Below are 22,951 nucleotides of genomic sequence, written 5' to 3'. Positions count from 1 at the left end.
GAAAAACAACAACTTTGGTCAAAAAAATAACTACGAAATTTGTTAATTTTCCTGCAACAATTTATTTTGAATCTCAACGAAAGTACAAATTTTGAAATTCCAAAAGCACTCTTTGCAAGCCAACATATAACAACAACAACAATAGGACTGTTCGCGTACTACTCCATAAAAATTTGCAGGAGAGTAAGAGCCTCTCTATAAAAAGCTTGCAAGCAAAAATACGCGAACGACTTCCAGTGAAAATTTGCAGAACAACAGCTGATTTTTGTTTTGGTTGGTTTTTTATTTGCTTGCTTATGAATAATAATAATTTTTAAATAAAAATGCTGGCGATACTTGTAAGGTATTTTCCTTAGATAAACGTCAATTTATCGACCCGAGAGTGACAAGGGTAGAAGGGGAGCTATTCGTATTATCCGTGATCTCCGTGCCGCTAGACAGTCATCACAATTTACAGATCTACACTGATGCTGAAGAATCTGCATCTGCCCGGAGTCGAGTACCTTACAACTGTCCTCAGCCTGTCCGAACATTATAATAATGCCCGATGTTTGGAAGATTTTCAGTGTGATCCCGCTACTGAACCTGGAAAGGACACACGAGCAAGGGGAAGTCATACAGACCGACCTGTCTTCTTTCATCAGTAGCCAAGACGCATGAGGGACTAATTCATCTGATCCTCCCGTTGGAAAATTTCCATTCGCCGTTTTACATTTCCATACAACATGCCATCACCGTATACAAAAGTAGAAACAACGTTCTCAAGTCCCTTGTCGACAGCACTTGGTGTGCTGACAAAGGAACCTTGGACTAAACACCTAATGCTTCTGGTTATTGTGGCTTGACTAATTGCTGCGACCACTGTGTTTTCATTACATATATCTGTATCCGTTCACAATTGGCAGACTAATTGCACTAATTTTTTCCAATCCCAATGTGCGTTACTTTTATCTGCCCAGCCAGACCTACTAAATACCATGGCAGCATCTTCCCTCCTTAACAAATTCAAAGGATCGGTATTGGTTTCATTGTAGCTCTCTGATGGGGATGATTGCTCTTTTCTTTGTGTCTAGAAGGATACCAGGATTCACTAATAGAAAGTTAGGTCACTTGAGAAAACATAAAGTGGATAGGCCCCATGAACATCATTGAGGATGTCAAATCTACCGATTGAAAATGTCATCAAATAGGAGAAAACGTAAACAAAGAATGAATGTAAAAAGAGAACGAGTTGACATTCTCAATGCCAAGTACTACCAATAATTAAAACAAGTAAAAAGGCGTTAAGTTCGGCCGGGGCGAACTTTGGATACCCACCACCTCGGGTATATATGTAAATCACCTTTCATCAAAATCCGGTGAAAATTGCATACCTTATGTCCCATAGCAGTTATATCGAAATGTGTTCCGATTTGGACCAAATACTAATAAGTACAAGTCATTGTTCAATTGTGTGTAACAAAATATTGGTCTTTTTAGTAGCTATATCTAAAAATAAACCGATCTGAACCATATACAACATGAATCGGTGAACATTTTATTTCACGTTCGGAACCGGTCAATTGGTCACCTAGATCGTGCAATTTAACGCCTTTAGACTATTTTTCAATTGATGCATTGGAAGACAACATTGAAGCATTTATTCGTGAGATACCGGCCGAAATGTTGGAAAGAATATGCCAAAATTGGACTCAGCGGATGGACTTAAAAAATCACCCTTTTGTGTGACATACAACTCAGCCCAACTTTCTCAATGTTCGTTCGATTGCAATAATTTGTTTAACGATTCTCACGAAATTTTACACGAGGGATTCTCTTTTGATTCCCTATACTACTATATGAGTTTTTTAGATATCAGTTCAGATTTCGATATAGCTCTCGAGGTGTTATAAACTACTTCGAGGTGTTATAAACGGAATGACTAGACTAGTATACCCCCCATCCTATGGGGTACTACACTGTACCTAAAAGAGCTTATTTTAAATATAAAATCTTGGTAATATACGCTTCGCAGACTTCTGGATGATTCCAAATTCCCATTTGGGTATGCTCTGAAGAAGTAGGACTGGTTATATCAAAAAGGCTATATGGTCACTGTAGTATGCATCATGCGGAGTTTCTTGCAACAAGGGAAGTGGTGGAATGGAAAATATATAATGTGTTAATACAGGTTGACATAAAAATTTTCTCAGACAAGCAGGCAGCAATTAAATCTCTAGAGAACATATTCTGAATTCAAATACCAGCTACTCAACAATTCAAAATTCATCACACAAGCTTGCATGACCGGGAACTAACTTACGCATTGCAGGGAAACTGAAATATTCTTTTCGAGATAAGGCGCAAAGGGGCACAAATTTTTATGTGACCCAATCTAAACTTAAAGATATACTGTTTTGCTGACGCTGGCTAGAACAGAAGTCTCATTTATCGTGTCCGTCTATGCTAATCACTATATACTAATCTAGTCATTCCATTTGTCACACCTCGAAATATTGTTCAAGCGTCTAGCTTGAAATTTTGCACAAAAACTTAATATTGATGTAGGTCGTTGGGGATTGCAAATGGGCCATATCGGTTCAGATTTGGATATAGCTCCTATATAAACCGATCTCCCTATTTGACTACTTGAGCCTCTGAAAGCCGCAATTTTTGTCCGATTTGGCTGAAATTAAGCATGTGGTGTTCTATTATGACTTCCAACAATTGTGCCAAGTACGGATCAAATCGGTATATAACCTGATATGGCTCCCATATAAACCGATCTTCCGATTTGACTTCTTGAGCCCCTGCAAGCCTCAACTTTCAACCGATTTGGCTGAAATTTTGCACATAGTGTTCTGTTGTGACTTCCAACAACTGTGTCAAGTACTGCCTAAATCGGTTTATAACCGATCTCCCGATTTAACTTCTTGAGCCTCTGAAAGCCGCAATTTTTATCCGATTTGGCTGAAATTTTGCATGCGGTGTTCTGTAATGACTTGCAATAACTATGCTAAGTACTGTATAAATCGGTCTGTAACCTGATATAGCTGCTATATAAACCGATCTCCCGATTTAACTTCTTGAGCACCTGGACTTTCAACATCTATACCAAGTACCGTCCAAATTGATTAAGAACCTGATATAGCTTCTGTATAAACCGATCTCCCGATTTGACTTCCTGAGCCCCTGGATACCACAATTTTTATCCGATATGGCTGAAATTTTGCACATACTATGATTTCTAATAACTGTGCCAAGTGCGATTCATTTCGGCATATAACCTGATATAGCTCTCATATAAACCGGTCTGCCCATTTGACTTTTTGAGCCCCTGTGAGACGCAATTTTTGTCTGATTTGGTTGAAATTTTGCATGCGGTGTTCCGTTATGACTTCCAAAAACTGTGCCAACTGCGGTCCAAATCAGTCTTGAACCTGATAAGGCACCCTGTAAATCGGTCCCCCGATCATCCTTGTTCGGTTTATAGAAGCTTAAATTTTTGCTGGTTTGACAGAAGTTTTGGTATGTGAATGCCCTTCCACTAAATTTATTATGTATACATTTTTAGCAGAATCCATGGTGGTGGGTTCCCAAGATTCGGCCCGGCCGAACTTAGCACGTTTTTACCTGTATTCAAATGGTATAGTACTTGACAAATGTCACCAGCATTAGGAAGGGATAACCGACGCTGAAAATGTCGGCAGGATTCGAACCCAAGCGCTCAGCGTTATACGCGGACATGCTAAGCCCTGAGCTGCAGTGGCCTCCAATCACTGTAATGCAAATTTGCCTAGAACATTCCACTAAGGAACAATGGCAAACTTTTCACATATCAATGAGTGCTGTACGATTTAAGTGTAAGCTCAATTATAAAGGACCTCCTTTTTAAAGCCGAGTTCGAACGGAGTGCCACTGTGTAAAACCTCTTTGTGGAGAAGTTTTTACATGGCTGCCATACCAAATGTCGCCAGCAATAGGAGGGGATGTTTGATGTTGTCGCCAGGATTCGAACCCAGGGGCGTTCAGCGTCATAGGTCGACATGCTAAAACCCCGTTTACACTACTCTTTTAATGGCTCGATCATCTGTTTTCCCTTTAGAAAATCAGCTGACGAGAGCCTTAAATCCGTATTTAATGAACAGCGTAAACGGAGTTTAACCTCTGCGCTACGGTCGCCTCCAATATACAAATGCTACTCGTAATAGATAAAAGGTTGCCAGTAACGTAGAAGTCAAAAGGGGGAAGCTACGGGTCATCTGCTGTGTTTGTTTTCCGCTCTGGCAGGCAGTAAGAAATCTACTTTAGGCTCTTATTTCTTTGAAGACTTGTTTGTGTTAGCTGATGTAAACATTCGCAAATTATGAGACATTTTAAAGCGATGGTTAAACACAGTCATTTTTTCCTGTAGTACGAAGGCAGCACGAAATTTCTGAGTATAAATTTTCTCTTTCGAGGTTACTTTTTTAGTATTTTTAGAGCGCACAACAAGCCGATTACTGGCTTAGGTGTATGTCCATAGTGGCATGGGGCGGATTTATATCCGCACCCTCTTTTCAACTTAACCTAACCTACTATAAAAATAGTAATTCCCCAAAGATATTTAAAAGTTTTATTTTTTTGCGTGTATTTTCCATCAAAAACTCGCGAAATTTTTTGTAAGTGCATTTTGCAATATACAAATAAAGTACTGGCAAATAAACAATTCAAATGGCACATTGTCATTTGTTATGTCAATAAGCTCTGGAACACCTTTTCCCGACAATTGCCAAACGTTGATTGCAGTTTACGGATGTTCCTTTTATGGACATCTGATGTGTATTGGTTTCAGTGGACTCGAGGTTTTTGTTTTGCCTTCCATAGCAACATTTGGACGGTACACACGTTTGACTCCATGTTTCAGAGACCATAACACACCATGTTGACGTATCTGATGTTGTACGTATTGCATGTTCGTTGATTGTTGGTTGGTTGATGGCATTAAGTGGCGATATTAATTGATATTATGCCATTAATTCATTTGTTTTTCATTTCATTTTGGATGTTGTTCGTCATTCATTTGCCCCTCTGTCTGTGTCTCATGCATGGAACTAACAATTTCCAATACCCAATTCCCTCCCCATATGGTTTAATGGCGTTTATTAATCGAATCGAAATGTAATTAAATTTTCATTTTTATTTTCTTCTTTTCTTTCTGTCTGTCTCTTTATCTTCAAACGATTAGTACATCAATGAGACGCACTTACCTCTGATACCGGATGAAGCAATACAATCGCTGTCCGAAAGCGATATGCTCAAAGTCGAAAGACGCATGGAGAGAAGGCGCAAGTTTCTGGCGGAGAAATGTTCAGAAATGGGTCTAGATGTGGTGGGTAAGTACAACAACCTGAACAAGAAATTAAAAAAAAACATGGATTTGTAGATTCCGATATTTTCTTTTACAGTCTGCAATTTCCGTATAGTAATTAGCTGTAAAAACAATAAAAGAAATAATTTCCTTAAAAGATTATTGGCAAAAGTTTCTATGAAAAGTATTTAACTTAACTTAAATTTGCTATGACAGAACATTTGTTCTACTAGTCGAATGTAGAATAGCGTTACAAGCGCCTCGATCTGAAACCAAGTTTCGAGGTGTCTCACACCACTTGATCTTTCCATCGGGCTTTTGGTCTTCCCGGTTTGCGTGTAGCACCGTGTTTGCCTTCAAAAGACTTCTTTGCTGGAACTTCTTCAACCATTCTGACAACATGACCTAGCCAACGTAGCCGTTGGATTTTGACGCTTGTAACTGTGCTATCATTGTCATACAGCTCGTCGCAACGCAAACTGGTCCATATATTTTGCGAAGAATCTTTCTCTCAAATACTCCAAACACTCCCTCATCTGCTTTCACAAGTACCCATACTTCAGAACCATATAACAGCACGGGTAGTATAAGTGTCTTGTATAGTGTAATCTTCGTCTGTCGAAAGGTGGCCTTGTTTCTAAACAGCTTACTAAGTCCAAAGTAGCATATGTTTGGCAGTATTATTCTTAGCTTTTTCTCAAAACTGGGGTCATTCGTTTCCGTTACGGCGGTGCCGAGGTAGATAAAGTTACTGACTATCTCAAAGTTGTGGTTCCCAACTTCCTCCCTTTTCTTTATGTGCTCGGTTGAACAAGGTGTTTTGGGAGTTGAAAGCATCCATTTCGTCTTATCTCCATTTACTTCTAGACCCATTTTCACTGACTCTCTTTCGATTCTTTCAAAGACAGCAGTTGCTACTTCCGATGACCGACCTATGATGACGATATCGATATCGTTGGCATAGGCGAGTAGCATATGTTTTCTTGTGATTAGTGTGCCATATCTATTCACATCTGCATCTCGTATAATCTTCTCTAGCAGCATATTAAAGAGATCACACGACAGGATGTCTCCTTGTCTGAAACCTCGTTTGGTATTAAATGGTTCGCAGAGATTCTTTCCTATTCTTACTGAGGAACGCGTATCAGCAAGTCTCATTCTGCAGAGTCTTATTAATTTTGCAGGGATACCAAACCCAGACATGGCTTGAAATACCTTTGAACGTAAAGGGGTATCGAAAACGGCTTTGTAGTCAACAAAGAGATGGCAGGTGTTGATTTGTCCTTCTCGGATCTTTTCCAGGATTTGGCGCAGTGTGTATATCTGGTCTGGGGTGTATTTACCAGCTCTAAAGCCGCATTTATAGGGCCCAATTATCTCATAGGCTTTAGGTTTTAATCTTTCACACAGTACGTTCGAGAGTATCTTGTATGCGATGGGCAGGAGATTTATTCCCCTGTAGTTGGCACATTCCGTCCTGTCTCCTTTCTTGTGAACGGGACATAGTGTGCTGAGATTCCAATTATCGGGTATGCGTTCCTCTAACCAGATTGCGCAGATAAGCTGATTTATACTTCTTGTCTTCCGTCGAGGCATGGGCACCAATAAGGCTGATGTTGAAGAATTGGCTTTTATGTGGATGTTGGCTAGCCTCTCATCCACCGGAGTAAAGCTGGAGACAAGGTGTTTCAATCTCCGACTAACCACAAATCCACAGCCAAATTCATGCCTCGTGTTATGGCAGCTATAGTGTAGTTCGTCACCGTTTGGTGTTGTAGTGACATCATTCCCAGTCCATCGTACTTCCTGTAAGGCGGTAATATCTGCCTTGTACTTCTCTAATACATTCGCCACCGCTTGTACTGCACCTTCTTAATAAAGAGTGCGGACATTCCAGGTGCAGATCCGCAAATCATGGTCCTTTTTTTGTTTGCGTGGGTCGTCAACGTTGGGGTGGGGGTCCGTTTTCACTATTCCTTTGTTTCTCATAGTAGTTCACCAACCGCGAAATCGGATAATAAATGCGCCTTTTATGGGCCCAAGACCATTAATCGGGTAATCGGTATATAGGGCAGCTATGGGGTGGACGCCCTAGACATCCCTAAAATAAGTATACCAAATTTCGCGTAAATCGCCTCATCCATCTCCAAGATCTGGCGTTTTTGAAAAAAGGGTAAGGTGAGGGTCCGCCCATAAAAGTTTGGATGTTATATCTACTTCATTCCCTTGGTTTTGGGGGTGGATTGGAGTAAACAAACCCTTTACCCCGGAAGTGGATATCAGATTGTCCAGTTTGACGTGTATATAGGGTAGAGCGGCCACGCACGCACTTAGGTTAGGTTGAAAAGAGGGAGAAGGTATTAATCCGCCCAATGCCACTATGGATATACACCTAAGCCAGTAATCGGCTCGTTGTACGCTCTAAAAACTATAAAGTAACCTATAAAAAGAAAATTATACAATAAGTTAGGAATTCTATGCTACTTACAAAATCCTTAATTGTTTTCAATACCACTCCCCTAAGTTGGTTCATGTCTGGTATTGTGTCTCCACCTAAGTACCGGCATCTGTTGGTCGGGAAAACCGATCAATAACACAGGAAATGCTCCAACGTCTCATCATCTTCCCCGCATGCTCTACACATGCTATCATTTGCCGCAACGATTTTACATAAGTGAGCTCTTAGTCCTATATGTCCCGTTTTGACACCAATAACTATAGTGACCACCTCTTGCTTCCCCCCATAAGATTTTCGCCGTCCTACCGATCGTTTCGCTGTTCCACAATGTTACATGCGCATTCGTCGCCCACTCCCTTAACTCGGACTGCGTTGACCCGAAAGGCTTCGGGTTAACCAAGTTTATTGACGGCAGTCCTCTGGCCTACACCGCCAAATCGTCTGCCTTTTCATTTCCCCCTACTCCGTTATGGCCCGGCACCCAAACGATGCGGATTTTGACATCCTCAGAGAAGGCGTTAATCTCCTTCTTACACTGCAAAACTGTTCACGAAGATGTTCACATTCGATGTCCTCGCGTTTGCACCACACCACTTCACGCAACTCCGCCTGCAGGACCGTATTATGGTCAGGCAGTCTAAAACAGTTCTCAGTCCCTCGGTTCTCAATGTAAACCCCCAGCCGCACTCTGTCCTCTAGATTTGATCCATCGGTGTAGCATGATCTTCCAGATGGCAATACTAGGGTTCCTTCAATCCAAGACTGTGCCGATGGCAGCAGTGCCTCGAACTCGACTTCAAGGTTCATCTCAGGTATCCGTGGTCGTGGGCGTGGTCCTTATCGCTTCGCCTATGCCAAGACAACATGTTCTCTGAACCTATTGTATGGTCCTTATGTTGCACTTTTTCTCCATAGCAGTCCACCAAACTACTGAGGCGTAAGTAAGTATTGATCTAATCACGCTCCTGTCCTATCCTCGGATTCAGGCCCCATTTCGAGCCTACGGCCCGTAGGAAACGAGGTGCGTCAAATTGGCCTACCTTCGCCTTCCTCGTGAGCAGGCATATTTCAGTCTTCTTACCTTCTCCCTTACCCCAATTTTCAAAAACGCCAGATTTCGAAGATACGTGCACCGATTTATGCGAAATTTTGTATGCCACCTCATCGGTACCCTAAAAACACCAAATTGATATAAAATTTTCGGGTCAACTAACCTGGGAGGACAGGTTAGTTGAGAAGCCGTTGGACAAAATCGGATAAGAATTGCGCCTTCTAAAGGTTCAAGAAGTCAAGATCCCAGATCCGTTTATATGGCAGCTATATCAGGTTATGCACCAATTTGCACCATACTTAACACAGTTGTTGGAAGTCATAATACACCTCATTCAAAATTTCAGCCAAATCGGATGAGAATTGCGCTCTCTAGCTCTAGAAGTCAAAGAAATCAAGACCCAAGGTCGGCTTATATGGCAGCTATAACAGGTTTTAGACCTATTTGAACCATACTTAGCACAGTTATTGGAATTGATACCAAAACACCACGTGCAAAATAACAACCAAATCGGATAAGAAATGCGCCCTCAAAAAGCTGAAGAAGTCAGGAGCCAAAATCGGTTTATATCGCAGCTATATCAGGTTATGATCCGATTTGAACCATATTAAGCAAAGTTATTAGAAGTGATACCATCTGTGAAAATGTCATCAAAATCGGTTCAGCCGTTTTTGAGTCTATACGGAACAGACAAACAAACAAAGTGCAACAATTTAATTTTTATATAATAGGATGAAGAAGACCTTAAATTTGCAGATCGGTATATATGGGGGCTACATCAAGATAAAAAAAGAATATGTGTAAAGTTTCAGCTCAATATCTCTATTTTTAAATACTGTAACGTGCTTTCAACAGACAGACGGACAGACAAACGGACATCAGTAGATCGTCTTAGATTTTTACGATAATCAAGAATATATATATTGTACTTTATAGGGTCAGAAATGGATATTTCGATGTTTTGCATACCGAATGACAAAATTAAATTAAAACAAATAAGAGCGTGCTAAGTTCGCCCAGGCCGAATCTTATATAACCTCCACCATGGTTCGCAAATGTCGAGTTCTTTGCGCTGTATCTCTTTTTAGGCAAACAAAGAATATTGGATAAGATTTATTATGTTATTAGAGATATATCAAGTTATAGTCCGATTCTTACCATAAGTGAATTTAATGTTGAAGACCACAGTAGAAGTCATTGGTTTATATTTCAGTCCATTCGGTTAAGAATAGCGCCTTGTAGAGCCTCAAGATGCATAATCGGGAGATCGGCTGTATGAGGCTATAGATCGATTAAGACCATATTCGACATGTATGTTGAAGCTCATGGGAAAAGCCGTAGTACAAAATTTCAGCCAAATCGGATAATAATTGCGTCTTTTAGAGGCTCAAGAAGTCGTGATCCCAGATCGGTTTATATGGCAGCTATATCAGGTTATGGACCGATTTGAACCATATTTATGTCGAGTTCTTTGCGCTGTATCTCTTTTTAGGCAAACAAAGAATATTGGATAAGATTTGTTATGTTATTAGAGATATATCAAGTTATAGTCCGATTCTTACCATAAGTGAATTTAATGTTGAAGACCACAGTAGAAGTCATTGGTTTATATTTCAGTCCATTCGGTTAAGAATAGCGCCTTGTAGAGCCTCAAGATGCATAATCGGGAGATCGGCTGTATGAGGCTATAGATCGATTAAGACCATATTCGACATGTATGTTGAAGCTCATGGGAAAAGTCGTAGTACAAAATTTCAGCCAAATCTGATAATAATTGCGTCCTTTAGAGGCTCAAGAAGTCGTGAACCCAGATCGGTTTATATGGCAGCTATATCAGGTTATGGACCGATTTGAACCATATTTAGCACAGTTGTTGAAAGTCATAACAAAACACCTCATGCAAAAATTTCAGCTAAATCAGATAATAATTGCGCCTTCTAGTCGCTCAAGAAGTCAAGACCCCAGAGGGGTTTATATGGCGGCTATATCATATATGGACCGATATAAACCATTCTTAACACAGTTATTGGGAATCTAAACAAAACAAGTCCTGCAAAATTTCTGCTAAATCGGATAACAATTGCGCCCTCTAGTGGCTCAAGAAGTCAAGACCCCAGATGGGCTTATATGGCAGCTATACCAGCCTATAGACCAATTTGAACCATACTAACCACAGCTGTTGAAAGTCATAACAAAACACTTTATGTAAAATTTAAGCCAAAACGGATGAGAATTGCTGCCTCTAGTGGCTCAAGAAGTCAAGACCCAAGGTTGGTTTATATGGCAGCTATATCAAGTTATGAACCGATTTAAATCATACTCAGCACAGTTGTTGAAAGTTATACCAAAACACCACGTGCAAAATTTCAGCCAAATCGTATAGGAATTGCGCCTTCTAGATGTTCAAGAAGTCAAGACCCAAGATCGGCTTATATGACAGCTATATCAAAACATGGACCGATATGGCCCATTTACAATCCCAAACGACCTACACTAATGAAAAGTATTTGTGCAAAATTTCAAGCGGCTAGCTTTACTCCTTCGAAAGTTAGCGTGCTTTTGACAGACAGACGAACGGACGGGCCGACGGACGGACATGGCTAGTTCGACTTAAGATGTCATGACGATCAAGAGTATATGTACTTTATGGGGTCTTCGACGCATACTTCGAGATGTTACAAACGTACCATCCTATGGTGGAGGGTATAAAAAACATTCAGTTTAAAAAAAATCACATATGGATGTATAAATATTATTGCCACTAATTGTGCAACTTCAGTAGTGTTAAATCGAAAAATTTTTTATTTGATTTCACTTTCCCAGTTACCAAATTGAAAGCATTTTTCCGGAAGAAAACTTACAATTTTACCTTTATTTCCAATCCAGCGCATAATCGACATAAAAATAAAATACACCATACACCATACAAAAGCATATCATGCATATCCATGCTGCTGATTGCCCTAGATACATAACGTGCATTTCAAAATCAATTCACATCACCTGCACTCAGAAAACCTAATTACCTGCTACGGATGCAGCTCTGAAATATTTCAAAGCCTTAGGCCATTTAGCGAACACATAAACACCGGAACCTTGTATTTCATATCCCACCTCCTAATGGAGGGGGAGGGGCCAAAATCATTTAGCACAGTTTTGATATGTCAATAATACAGGATATTGAATTTGCAAACGAGTGACTTTGCCTCCACTTGACACATTCGTATTCATTTGCCTGCTCCCAATGCAGCCTTTTGCACTTGCCCTTTGCCTACGGATGGCTGCTATTACCGTTGGTTGGCATTTTTGAAAATATACTTGAACCTCTCCCTCTCTCTGCATCGTAAATCGATGGCACCGTTCGTTCTTCTGTTTACCTTATGCAAATATCATTTTGCATAGCATTCGCAGGAATATGGGACTAGGGTATGCGAACGTGCGGCAAGATTCATGGCTTTGTTGTAGGCATTGCCGCAAAGAAGTGTGACATATCACAAAACGGTTGGGGGTTAACTCAAATCCATAACTATGCTGTTATGAATTGTTGACCAAAATGCACTAGAAAAAATGCGAGTTAGTTGAAATAAATAATCGCCAAAATGTAGTCGTGTTACGCGTGAGTCACGTGATTCGTGAGTGAGATCCAAATCTAATCACGAAATCGTAACAGAACACTATCTACAACGTTTAAGCCAAATCGGACAAAAACTGCTGCTTCCAGGGGCTCAATAAGTCAAATCGGGAGATTGCTTTATATGGGAGCTATATCTAAATCTGAACCGATATTACCCATTTGCAATCCCCAATGACCTACATCAATATTAAGTATCTGTGCAAAATTTCATGCGGGTATCTTTACGCGTTCGAGCGCTATCGAGATTTCGATAGACGGACGGACAAGGCGAGATAGACTCAGAACGTTGAGATGATCCAGAATATATATACTTTATGGGGTCTAAGATGAATATTTCGAGGTGTTACAAACAGAATGACTAGTTTAGTATACCCCCATCCTATGGTGATGAGTATAAAAATGCCCGCCTTTGCCAACAAAATTTTACAAATTATAGCTTTTTCCAAGTCGAGAGCCGGGCATGAGTGTTGGATTTTAGATCCATGGTTTCTTTGAAGAATTTTCTTACAACTTAATGCCGATTACACTTTTGCAATTTTATACCCTCCACCATAGGATGGGGGTATACTAAATTCGTCATTCTGTTTGTAGCTCCTCGAAATGTTCGTCTAAGACCCCATAAAGTATTGGGTTGCCCAAAAAGTAATTGCGGATTTTTCATATAGTCGGCGTTGACAAATTTTTTCACAGCTTGTGACTCTGTAATTGCATTCTTTCTTCTGTCAGTTATCAGCTGTTACTTTTAGCTTGCTTTAGAAAAAAAGTGTAAAAAAAGTATATTTGATTAAAGTTCATTCTAAGTTTTATTAAAAATGCATTTACTTTCTTTTAAAAAAATCCGCAATTACTTTTTGGGCAACCCAATATATATATTCTTGATCGTCATGACATTTTATGTCGAACAAACCATGTCCGTCCGTCCTTCCGCCTGTCTGTCGAAAGCACGCTAACTTTCGAAGTAGTAAAGCTACCCGCTTGAAATTTTGCACAAATACTTCTTATAAGTGTACGCCGGTTGGGATTGTAGGCTATATCGGTTCACGTTTTGATATAGCTGTCATATAAAACGATCTGGGATCTTGACTTCTTGAGCCGCTAGAAGGCACAATTCTTATCCGATTTGACTGAAATTTTGCATGAGATGTTTTTTTATGACTTTCACAAACTGTGTTAAGAATGGTTCAAATCGGTCCATAACCTGATATAGTTGTCAAATAAACCGATCTGGGGTCTTGACTTCTTGAGCCTCTAGAGAACGCAATTATTATCCGATTTGGCTGAAATTTTGCAAGAGGTGTTTCGTTATGACTTTCAACAACTGTGATAAGAATAGTTCAAATCGGTCCATGACCTGATATAGCTGTCATATAAACCGATCTGGGGTCTTGAATTCTTGAGCCTCTAGAGGACGCAATTATTATCCGAGTTGGCTAAAATTTTGCATGAAGTGTTTTAATATGACTTCCAACAATTGTATTAAAAATGGTTCAAATCGGTCCATAACCTGATATAGCTGCCATATAAACCGATCTGGGGTTTTGACTTCTTGAGCCACAAGTGGGAGCAATTATTATCCGATTTGGCTGAAATTTTGCATGAGGTGTTTCGTTATGACTTTCAAAAACTGTGCTAAGAATAGTTCAAATCGGACCATAACCTGATATAGCTGCCTTATAAACCGATCTGGGGTTTTGACTTCTTGAGCCACAAGAGGGAGCAATTATTATCCGATTTGGTTGAAATTTTGTACAACGGCTTCTTTCATGACCTTAAACATACGTGTCGAAAATGGTATGAATCGGTTTATAGCCTAATGCAGCTCCCCTATAAACCCATCTCCCTATTTTAATTCTTCAGCCTTAAAGTGCGCAATTCTTACTAGATTTGGCTGAAATTTTACACTATGGCTTCTACTATGGTCTTCAGTTCAATTATGGTTCGAAATGAACCATAACTTGATATTGTTCCAATAACATAGCAATTATTTTCTTTGATCCTTTGTTTGCGGTATGCGCAAAGAACTCGACAAATGCGATGCATGGTGGAGGGTATATAAGATTCGGCCGGCCGAACTTGGCACGCTTTTACTTGTTATATTTTTTTTTATCATCCATACAAATCAACTCGCCCTCATATATATACTTTATGGGGTTGCATCCTATGGTGATGGGTATCAAAATTTAAATTCTTTCTTTGCTTCAAAAGAACCTATAGTCACATAATCTTTATAACGATTTTATAAATTTTGCCCAGTGTACTGTATAAGAACTCCTATGAATGTAAATAGGACAACAATATTAATATTTCACATTTCAATTTTATTGCAGGCAATGATTCATGGCACAAGCCCAATCCATGGGAATTTCTAGTCAATAAGAGACATCATATAATATGGTAAATATACGGCAAACAAACACATCCAGCGAAAAAGCACACCACACCAAGGATCGAGATTGACATTTTGATTTCTTTTTTTTTCAATTCACATTTCAGGTGTAATGTTTTTAAAGCTGCCTCGTCATCATGGATGTATAATTTTAATGTATTGGCGGGTTATTCGCCTGAGTTTTTGCGTAAGACCAAAGAAATATTTTTACACTTGGCGCGAGAGCGCTATCCTCGAGTGACACTCGATGAGGTAATTATGGTTTTGAAACATATAAATTGAAAAAATAGATGCTTTTTAGAGGTTTAGAACTAACTTACTTGTTGCACAATGTGTACCTCTAAAAAGCACGCTAAACCTTACCAGTAATTCATTTTTATATCCAAATGTTTATCTCTTGATTGCTTAACATTTTGTATGCTCTCAAAATGCTTACCATTCCACTAAGCAGAATGCACATCCAGATACAGCCATTTTTGCCATCTCTTATCTCTCATTTTATTGTCCGTTTTTTTTTCTAATTATGATTAATCTCATTTTATCTCCCGTCTGCTGCAGCTGCACGAGGCTCAAAACAATTCTGTGACATTTTTAATAGCGCGCCATCCATTCGAGAGGCTATTGAGCGCTTATCGCGATAAGTTCGTGTATGCCATACCCCATTCATTGCACGACAAGTTTGGCCGTAAAATTGTGCGCACTTATCGAAAAAAGGTAACGAGGGCAAGGGGCCAAGCCATTTGCTATCCTAATATTGGCAAAGTAAATGAGTTTTTGGCAAAATTTTGTTTGTTTTATTTCTTTGCAGAGTCAGCAACTGAGACCACCGAAATATCCCACATTTCAGGAATTCGTACGCTGGCTATTGGATCAAATAAAACATGACAATTATCTGGATATGCATTTTGTCTCATATACTAGATTTTGTACACCCTGCCTCATACATTTCGATGTTATATTGAAATTTGAGACGCTGGAGGAGGATCAGTTGTATCTGATTGAAAAGACTGGCTTGAAGCAAATCATAGCACCCGAATGGCAGAATCCGGGTAAAGGCAAGAATACTCTCGATCTGCTGCAGCAGTTCTACTCGAAGTTAACAAGAACGGAATTGGATGGACTGTATGATTATTATAGGTAATTAAATTGATATATACATGTATGCACAGTACAACATACCATCATTTTTTGCAAATGCATGCCGTCCAATAAGCAAATTACGAAATATCATAGCGATCGGTTAACGATAACCTGTGCCGACATGGCGTCCAAAGTTGGATGTACTGCTTTCTAAGGTATCCATTTGAATATTTTAGGTCCTAGCATGAAATTGGTAAACTTACAAAAACACAAAACTGTGCCCTGCACCACTACTGTGGCTGCAATAAAATGTAAAGTACGACTCAGAAATTACTTCTGAATCGGTTTAGCCATGCCCTTCTGTCCGCGTATCCTTTCTGTACAGCGTCGGTCATTTTTTATACCCACCACCATAAAATGGGGGTATACTAATCAAGTCATTCCGTTTGTAACACCTCGAAATATTGATCTTGGACACCATAAAGTACATATATTCTTGATCGTCTCGAAATTCTGATTCGAATTAGCCATGTCCGTCCGTCCGTCCGTCGAAATCACGATAGCGGTCAAACGCGTAGAGCTAGCAGCTTGAAATTTTGCACAGATGCCTTATATTGATGTAGGTCGTTGGGGATTATAAATGGGTCACATCGGTTCAGATTTGGATATAGCTCCTATATAAACCGATCTCCCCATTTGACATCTTGAGCCCATGGAAGCCACAATTTGTATCCAATTTTGCACATAGTGTTCTGTTATTACTTCCAACAACTTTGCCAAGTACGGTCCAAATCGGTCAAGTACCTGATATAGCTACCATATAAACCGAACTTCTGATTTGACTTCATGAGCCCCTGGAAGCCGCAATTTTTGTCCGATTTGGCTGAAATTTTACACATAGTGTTCTATTTTGACTTTCAACAACCAAGTGCCAAATACGGGTTAAATCTGTGTATAACCTGATATAGCTCCCATACAAACCGATATCCCGATTTGACTTCTTGAGCCCCTGAAAGCCGCAATTTTCATCTGATTTGAATTTCAAATTTTGTACATGGTGTTCTGTTAATACTCCCAACAACTGTGCCAATTACGTTTCAAATCGGTCAAGAACATGATATAGCTCCCATATAGACCGATCTCCCGATTTGACTTCTTGAGCCCTTACAAGCCGCAGTTTTTATCCGATTTGGCTGAAATTTTGCATATAGTGTTCTGCTATGACTCTCAACAACTGCGCCCAATTCGGTCTATAACCAGATGTAGCTCCCATATTTTATCAGAATCCATGGTGGTGGGTTCCTAAGATTCGGCAATCAATATAGAGTGTTGAGCCCATAAAAGGAGCATTTTTCTTTCACTTTTGACGAAATTTGGCACAGTGAGATCTGGTGGACCCCTACGCCTTTTTGATGAATCTTGTTCAGATTGGACCATATTTAGATATAGCTGCCATATATACCGATTTCCCGATATAGAGTGTTGAGTCCATATTTTCCATTTATGGACTAGCTATGTGGAAATATGGCCCGATTTGAACAAGTTTCAACAAAAAGGCATAAGGATCTATCAGAACTCACTGTGCCAAATTTCATCGAAATCGGTCGAAAATCGCTCCTCCTTATGGGCTCAATACTCCATATCGGGAATTCGGTCTATATGGCAGCTATATCCAAATATGATCCAATCCAATCTTATTACTTGATTTCGATTAATTTTGGCACAGTGAGTTTTGCTAGACCTCTGCACCTTTTTGTTGAATTTTGCCCAGATCGCACAATAATCGGCTATAACTTCCATCTGGATCAATCTCCCAAAATAGGTTACTGTACACGTAAAAGGTGCATTCCACTTGTTTATACCGACCACCGAAGAATGGGGGTGTATTTATTTTGTCATTCTGTTTGCAATACATCGAAATATCCATTTCCGACCCTGTAAAGTATATATATTCTTGATCGTCGTAAAAATCTAAGACGATCTAGCCATGTCCGTCCGTCTTTCGGTTGAAATCACGCTACAGTCTTCAAAAATAGAGATATTGAGCTGAAACTTTGCACAGATTCGATTTTTGTCCATAAGCAGAATAATTTCGAAGTTGGGCCATATAGGACTATATCTTGATTTAGCCCCCAAAAGACCAATCCGCCGATTTAGTGTATTAGGTCCATAAAAGACACATTCATTATCCGATTTTGCTGAAATTTGGTCATACAGACCGATCCGTTTATTTAGGGTCTTAGGCCAATAAAAGCCACATTTATTATCCGATTTGGATGAAATTTAGGACAGTGAGTTGTGTTAGGCCACTCGACATCTTTCTTCAATTTGGCCCAGAACAGTCCAGATTTAGATATAGCTGTCATATAGACCGATCTCTCGATTTAAGGCTTTTAGGCCATAAAAGCCACAAAAGGTCCGAATTTGGATATAGCTGCCATATAGACCGATATCTCGATTTAAGTTTTTGGGCCCATAAAAGGCACATTTATTGTCCGATGTCACCGAAATTTGGGACAGTGAGTTGTGTTAGGCCCTTCGACAACTTTCTGTAATTTGGCCCAGATCGGTTCAGATTTGGGTATAGCTGCCATATAGACCGATCTCTCGGTTTAAGGTCTTGGACCCATAAAAGGCGTATTTATTGTTCGATGTCGCCGAAATTTGAGACAGTGAGTTGTGATAGGCCAGTCGACATCTTTGTTCAATTTGGTCCAGATCGGGTCAGATTTGGATATAGCTGCCATATCGACCGATCTCTCGATTTAAGGTCTTAGGCCCTCCGACAACTTTCTGTAATTTGGCCCAGATCGGTTCAGATTTGGGTATAGTTGCCATATAGACCGATCTCTCGGTTTAAGGTCTTGGACCCATAAAAGGCGTATTTATTGTTCGATGTCGCCGAAATTTGAGACAGTGAGTTGTGATAGGCCAGTCGACATTCTTTGTTCAATTTGGTCCAGATCGGTTCAGATTTGGATATAGCTGCCATATAGACCGATCTCTCGATTTAAGGTCTTGGGCCTAAAAATAGCGCATTTATAATCCGATTTTTCTAAAATTTGGGACAGTGAGTTGTGATAGGCCCAGTTCATCAAATATGAATTGGTTTGGATGCCCGGCATTTCCTTAGCGTTCATCGTAACTAACCTCCTATATTACTTGAGGAGGTGGTTAAAAAAGAATCTTTTCGTTTAAACCTCGTTTGCACTACAACTTATTTTAATGGCTCAATTATCCTTTTTCCTTTATTCAATCAATTGACAAGAGCCTTAAGTCTATTTTAATGAACAGTGTAAACATGGTTTTATAGTAGTATTTCCATGTATTCCAAGGTTGCGTATGATTGCTGTAATTACATTAAAATAAGTATACGCTACCACGTACTTATTAAGGCAATTTCAATCATTATAGTGAATATAACCATATTTTAAAAATTTTATTTAAAATTTCTTTCACAATTTTTTCAAATAAATTCTTTGGTATTATATTCCCGCAGTATAAAAGCAGACACTTCTTTTTCTTTGTTTCCAGATACGACTTTGAACTGTTCAACTACAGTGCAACATCCTACTTTAATATAGCCAGATCGAATGAAATGGATATACCCGAAGAACAGCCTGTGATGTTATTGGGAAAACCACCAGCGCCTTGAATGCATTCATTAGACAAACAACTTCATTCATGCACACACACATATTCAACACCAATACATTTAGGTGAAACTCCCTCGCATCAGAACAACAAAAAAGACTTTAGAATACTCCTTCTTTAGAGCAGAACAATAACGCGCTTTCCTCAAGAACAACAACAACAGACACGTACACACAAACACAGATGAACACTTAGAAGTAATTGCGAGAATTGCTCTAGCAAAAATGTATTAGCCAATAACAGAACAACCAAGATGAAGTAAAAGTTGAATAATCGCTATCCCTCTCTCTCTCTGTATTTCGCTCTCTGTAATCATAAAACATAAACAAGAGGTTATTCACACTTGAAGAATGTTAGTTACATTCAAGACTAATTTTTCAGTTAAATAATTGCTTTTTGATATGCTGAAGTATCGTTAAGTGTGAAGGCCCCAACTAAAAGCGCTCTCGTCCATAGCAGTATCGTTATTTGATATGCATTTCTCTCTATATGTATATTTATACAAATGAAATTAAGCGAAAAAATTTTCATTTGCCAGATACCGTATACCAAACTAAAATTTTTAAGAAAAATTTAACGAAATTTAATATAAATTTTATTTTCCAGCATATTGATTTGCTTATAGTATTTTGGTCGAAATTAAATTTTACACCAAATTTTACCGAGTCATGATTTTTATATATTACAAATTCAAATTCGTGTTCTACCTTTCAGTCTCACATAGTACTGTTTGATCTATATGCCCTTGTAGGTGGTTGTTTGGGACGTGCCCCATAAGTACTTGACCCCAAATTTATATATGCGATTAGTGTTTTTGGGTTAGTATCTAGTAAAAACAAGAATTCGCATAAATCAGCTTAACCATATCAGATATATGTCGGATATACCAAACAAAACGGCCCTAAAAAAGTTGATCCTAAGAACTCTTAGCCTTTTTGGGATTTTTTCTACTGACCTGCTTCCATCACCCTGATATGAAATTTTTCAGCCCTAAAATTGGCTGTTGTTATTAGCACAAGTGGCTCGTGACATCGAGGGCTACATATGCGAACTCACATATTCCATGTGAAACACCTTGTCTCCAGCTTTACTCTGGCGGATGGGAGGCTAGCCAAAATCCGCATAAAAACCCAATTTTTCAACATCAGCATAATTTGTGCCCATGCCTCGACAGAAGACAAGGACGAGCAGACCAAGGATATTTTCTACGAGCGCCTAGAGAGTGAATACGACCGCTGCCTCGGCCATGTGTATTACCATGGCCGAGATTGTGAAAGATTTTAATGCAAAGATAGGGAAGGAAAATATATTTGATCCAAGCGTAGGAAAATTTAGCCTTCACGAGATAACGTCCGACAATGGATTGAGGCAAAAAGCATGGTTGTTAGCAGCACCAGATTTCAACATAAAAATATTCACAAAGGCATATGGCTGTCACCCGATCAAAACACGAGGAATCAAATTGATCACGTTGTGATAGATGGAAGGAGCAATCCGTGGAGCAAATATAGATTTGGATCACTACCTTGTTGCAGCAAAGGATCGCACTTGTTTGAGCAAAGCTGGAAATTGAAAAGCTGTAAACACAACAGATGGCAAGGGCATACTCCACTCGTCTGACCCTACTGCTTGATGATAACACCCCTTGTCCCGATGATATTACGGCGCAGTGGGATTTTATTTCCCACTCCATGCAAAATGTAGCGAAATCCGAACTTGGATACCTGAAGCCTCTCCCATGAATCCCATACAGAGCTAATGCAATTATTAGCCAGATAAAGGAGAGGTATCGGTAGAAGAGGACAAACGTCTATTCCGCAGAAAGAAAAAGGAAATGGAAAAACGTGGGTGCGAGCGATTTGAGATGTACGAATGAAATCGTATGACATCCGAAAATTTTGCCTAAGCATCAAACCGATGGCTTTGGTGCTGGCACATCCTTCTGCAGAGACAAAAAATGAAATCTGGTAACTGATACAGATAGTGTGCTGAGGATATGGAAATAACACTTTTCCCAACTGTTAGCGAACGGCGATGATGGCGAAAAGGATACCCCGAAACCAATCTCTGATGATGGTATAGAATATTTACTTCCTAATCAGAATGAAGTCCAAATAGCAGTGACCCAACTGAAGAGCAAAAAGCCAGCAGGAGCCGATGGGTTGCCGAACTATTTAAGACCGGAGGCGACACGCTGATAAGGCGTATGCATCAGCTCGTCCGCGCGACCTAGCTAGAAGAACGCATTCCCCATGATTGGGACCACAACATACTATGTCCCGTACACAAGAAAGGAGACAAGGCAATATGTGACAACAACAGAGCAATAAGTCTCTTCCCCATCTCATACAAGATACTATCGAGCATACTGTGTGAAAGATTAAAGTCTAAACTCAACGAAATAATTGGGTCCTATCAGTGTGGATTTTGACTTCGTAGACCAGATATTTTCATTGCGCCAAATCCTGGAAAAGACCCTAGATGGACAAATCAACTCCTACCATATTTTCGTTGATTACAAAACCGGAGGCCATCGTAGCGCAGAGGTTAACATGTCCGCCTATGACGCTGAGCGTCTGTGTTCGAAACCTGGCGAGACCATCAGAAAAAAGTTTCAGCGGTGGTTTTCCCCTCCTAATGCTGGCAATATTTGTGAGGTACTTTGCCATGTAAAACTTCTTTCCAAATAGGTGTCGCACTGCGGCACACCGTTCGAACTCGGCTATAAAAAGGAGGCCCCTTATTATTGAGCTTAAATTTGAATCGGACTGCACTCATTGATATGTGAAAAGTTTTCCCCTGTTCCTTCGTGGAATGTTCAAGGGAAAAATTTGCAATTATTTACAAAACCGCCTAATAGGTTCAAGGGTGTTTCAAGCCATGTCTGAATTTGGTGTTCCTGCAAAACTGATACGACTTTGCTGGATAACACTGAACCGTTCAATTCCAAACGAGGTGTCAGAGAAGGAGACAGATTATCGTGGTATCTCTTTAATACCCTGCTGGAGAAGATTACACGAGATGCAGATGTGAATAGATATGGCACACTACTCACACTCTCTCATGCCGACGATATCAATATCATGGGTCTCTCACCGGAAGTAGTTACTGCAGCTTTTGAAAGAATCGAAAGAGAATTAGTGAAAGTAGGTCTGGCAGTAAATGGAGGCAAATAAAATGGATGGTTTGTCTCCATAAAGAAATGGAGAATCTTGGGAACCACAACTTTGAGATAGTCAACAACTTTATCTACCTTGGCACAGCCGAAACCGAAACGAATGACACCAGTTCTGAAATTTAGCGAAGAATTATACTGGCTAACAGATGCTTCTATGGATGACGTAACCAGTTTAGAAACA

The 22,951-nt window shown here is 39.7% G+C and overlaps 1 protein-coding gene across 5 annotated transcripts in view; it reads left to right on the top strand.

Moving 5' to 3' along the window:
- The window catches only part of LOC106090825 (carbohydrate sulfotransferase 11), an 80,290-nt gene extending 57,639 nt beyond the window's left edge, over positions 1–22,651 (top strand). For all 5 annotated transcript variants that reach the window (XM_013257159.2, XM_013257157.2, XM_013257156.2 and 2 more), the window contains 6 exons: positions 5,207–5,354; positions 14,800–14,866; positions 14,966–15,110; positions 15,417–15,572; positions 15,667–15,995; positions 19,473–22,651. In XM_013257159.2, coding sequence (XP_013112613.1) covers positions 5,207–5,354; positions 14,800–14,866; positions 14,966–15,110; positions 15,417–15,572; positions 15,667–15,995; positions 19,473–19,593 — 966 coding nt within the window. In that variant the 3' untranslated portion in view covers positions 19,594–22,651. The remainder of the gene's footprint in view (positions 1–5,206; positions 5,355–14,799; positions 14,867–14,965; positions 15,111–15,416; positions 15,573–15,666; positions 15,996–19,472) is intronic.
- The last annotated feature ends 300 nt before the right edge of the window (positions 22,652–22,951 follow it).

Source organism: Stomoxys calcitrans, chromosome 1, assembly GCF_963082655.1.
Source record: "Stomoxys calcitrans chromosome 1, idStoCalc2.1, whole genome shotgun sequence".
NCBI lineage: Eukaryota > Metazoa > Arthropoda > Insecta > Diptera > Muscidae > Stomoxys > Stomoxys calcitrans.
Note: the sequence above shows the minus strand (reverse complement) of the source record. Positions and strands in the feature narration are given on the sequence as shown.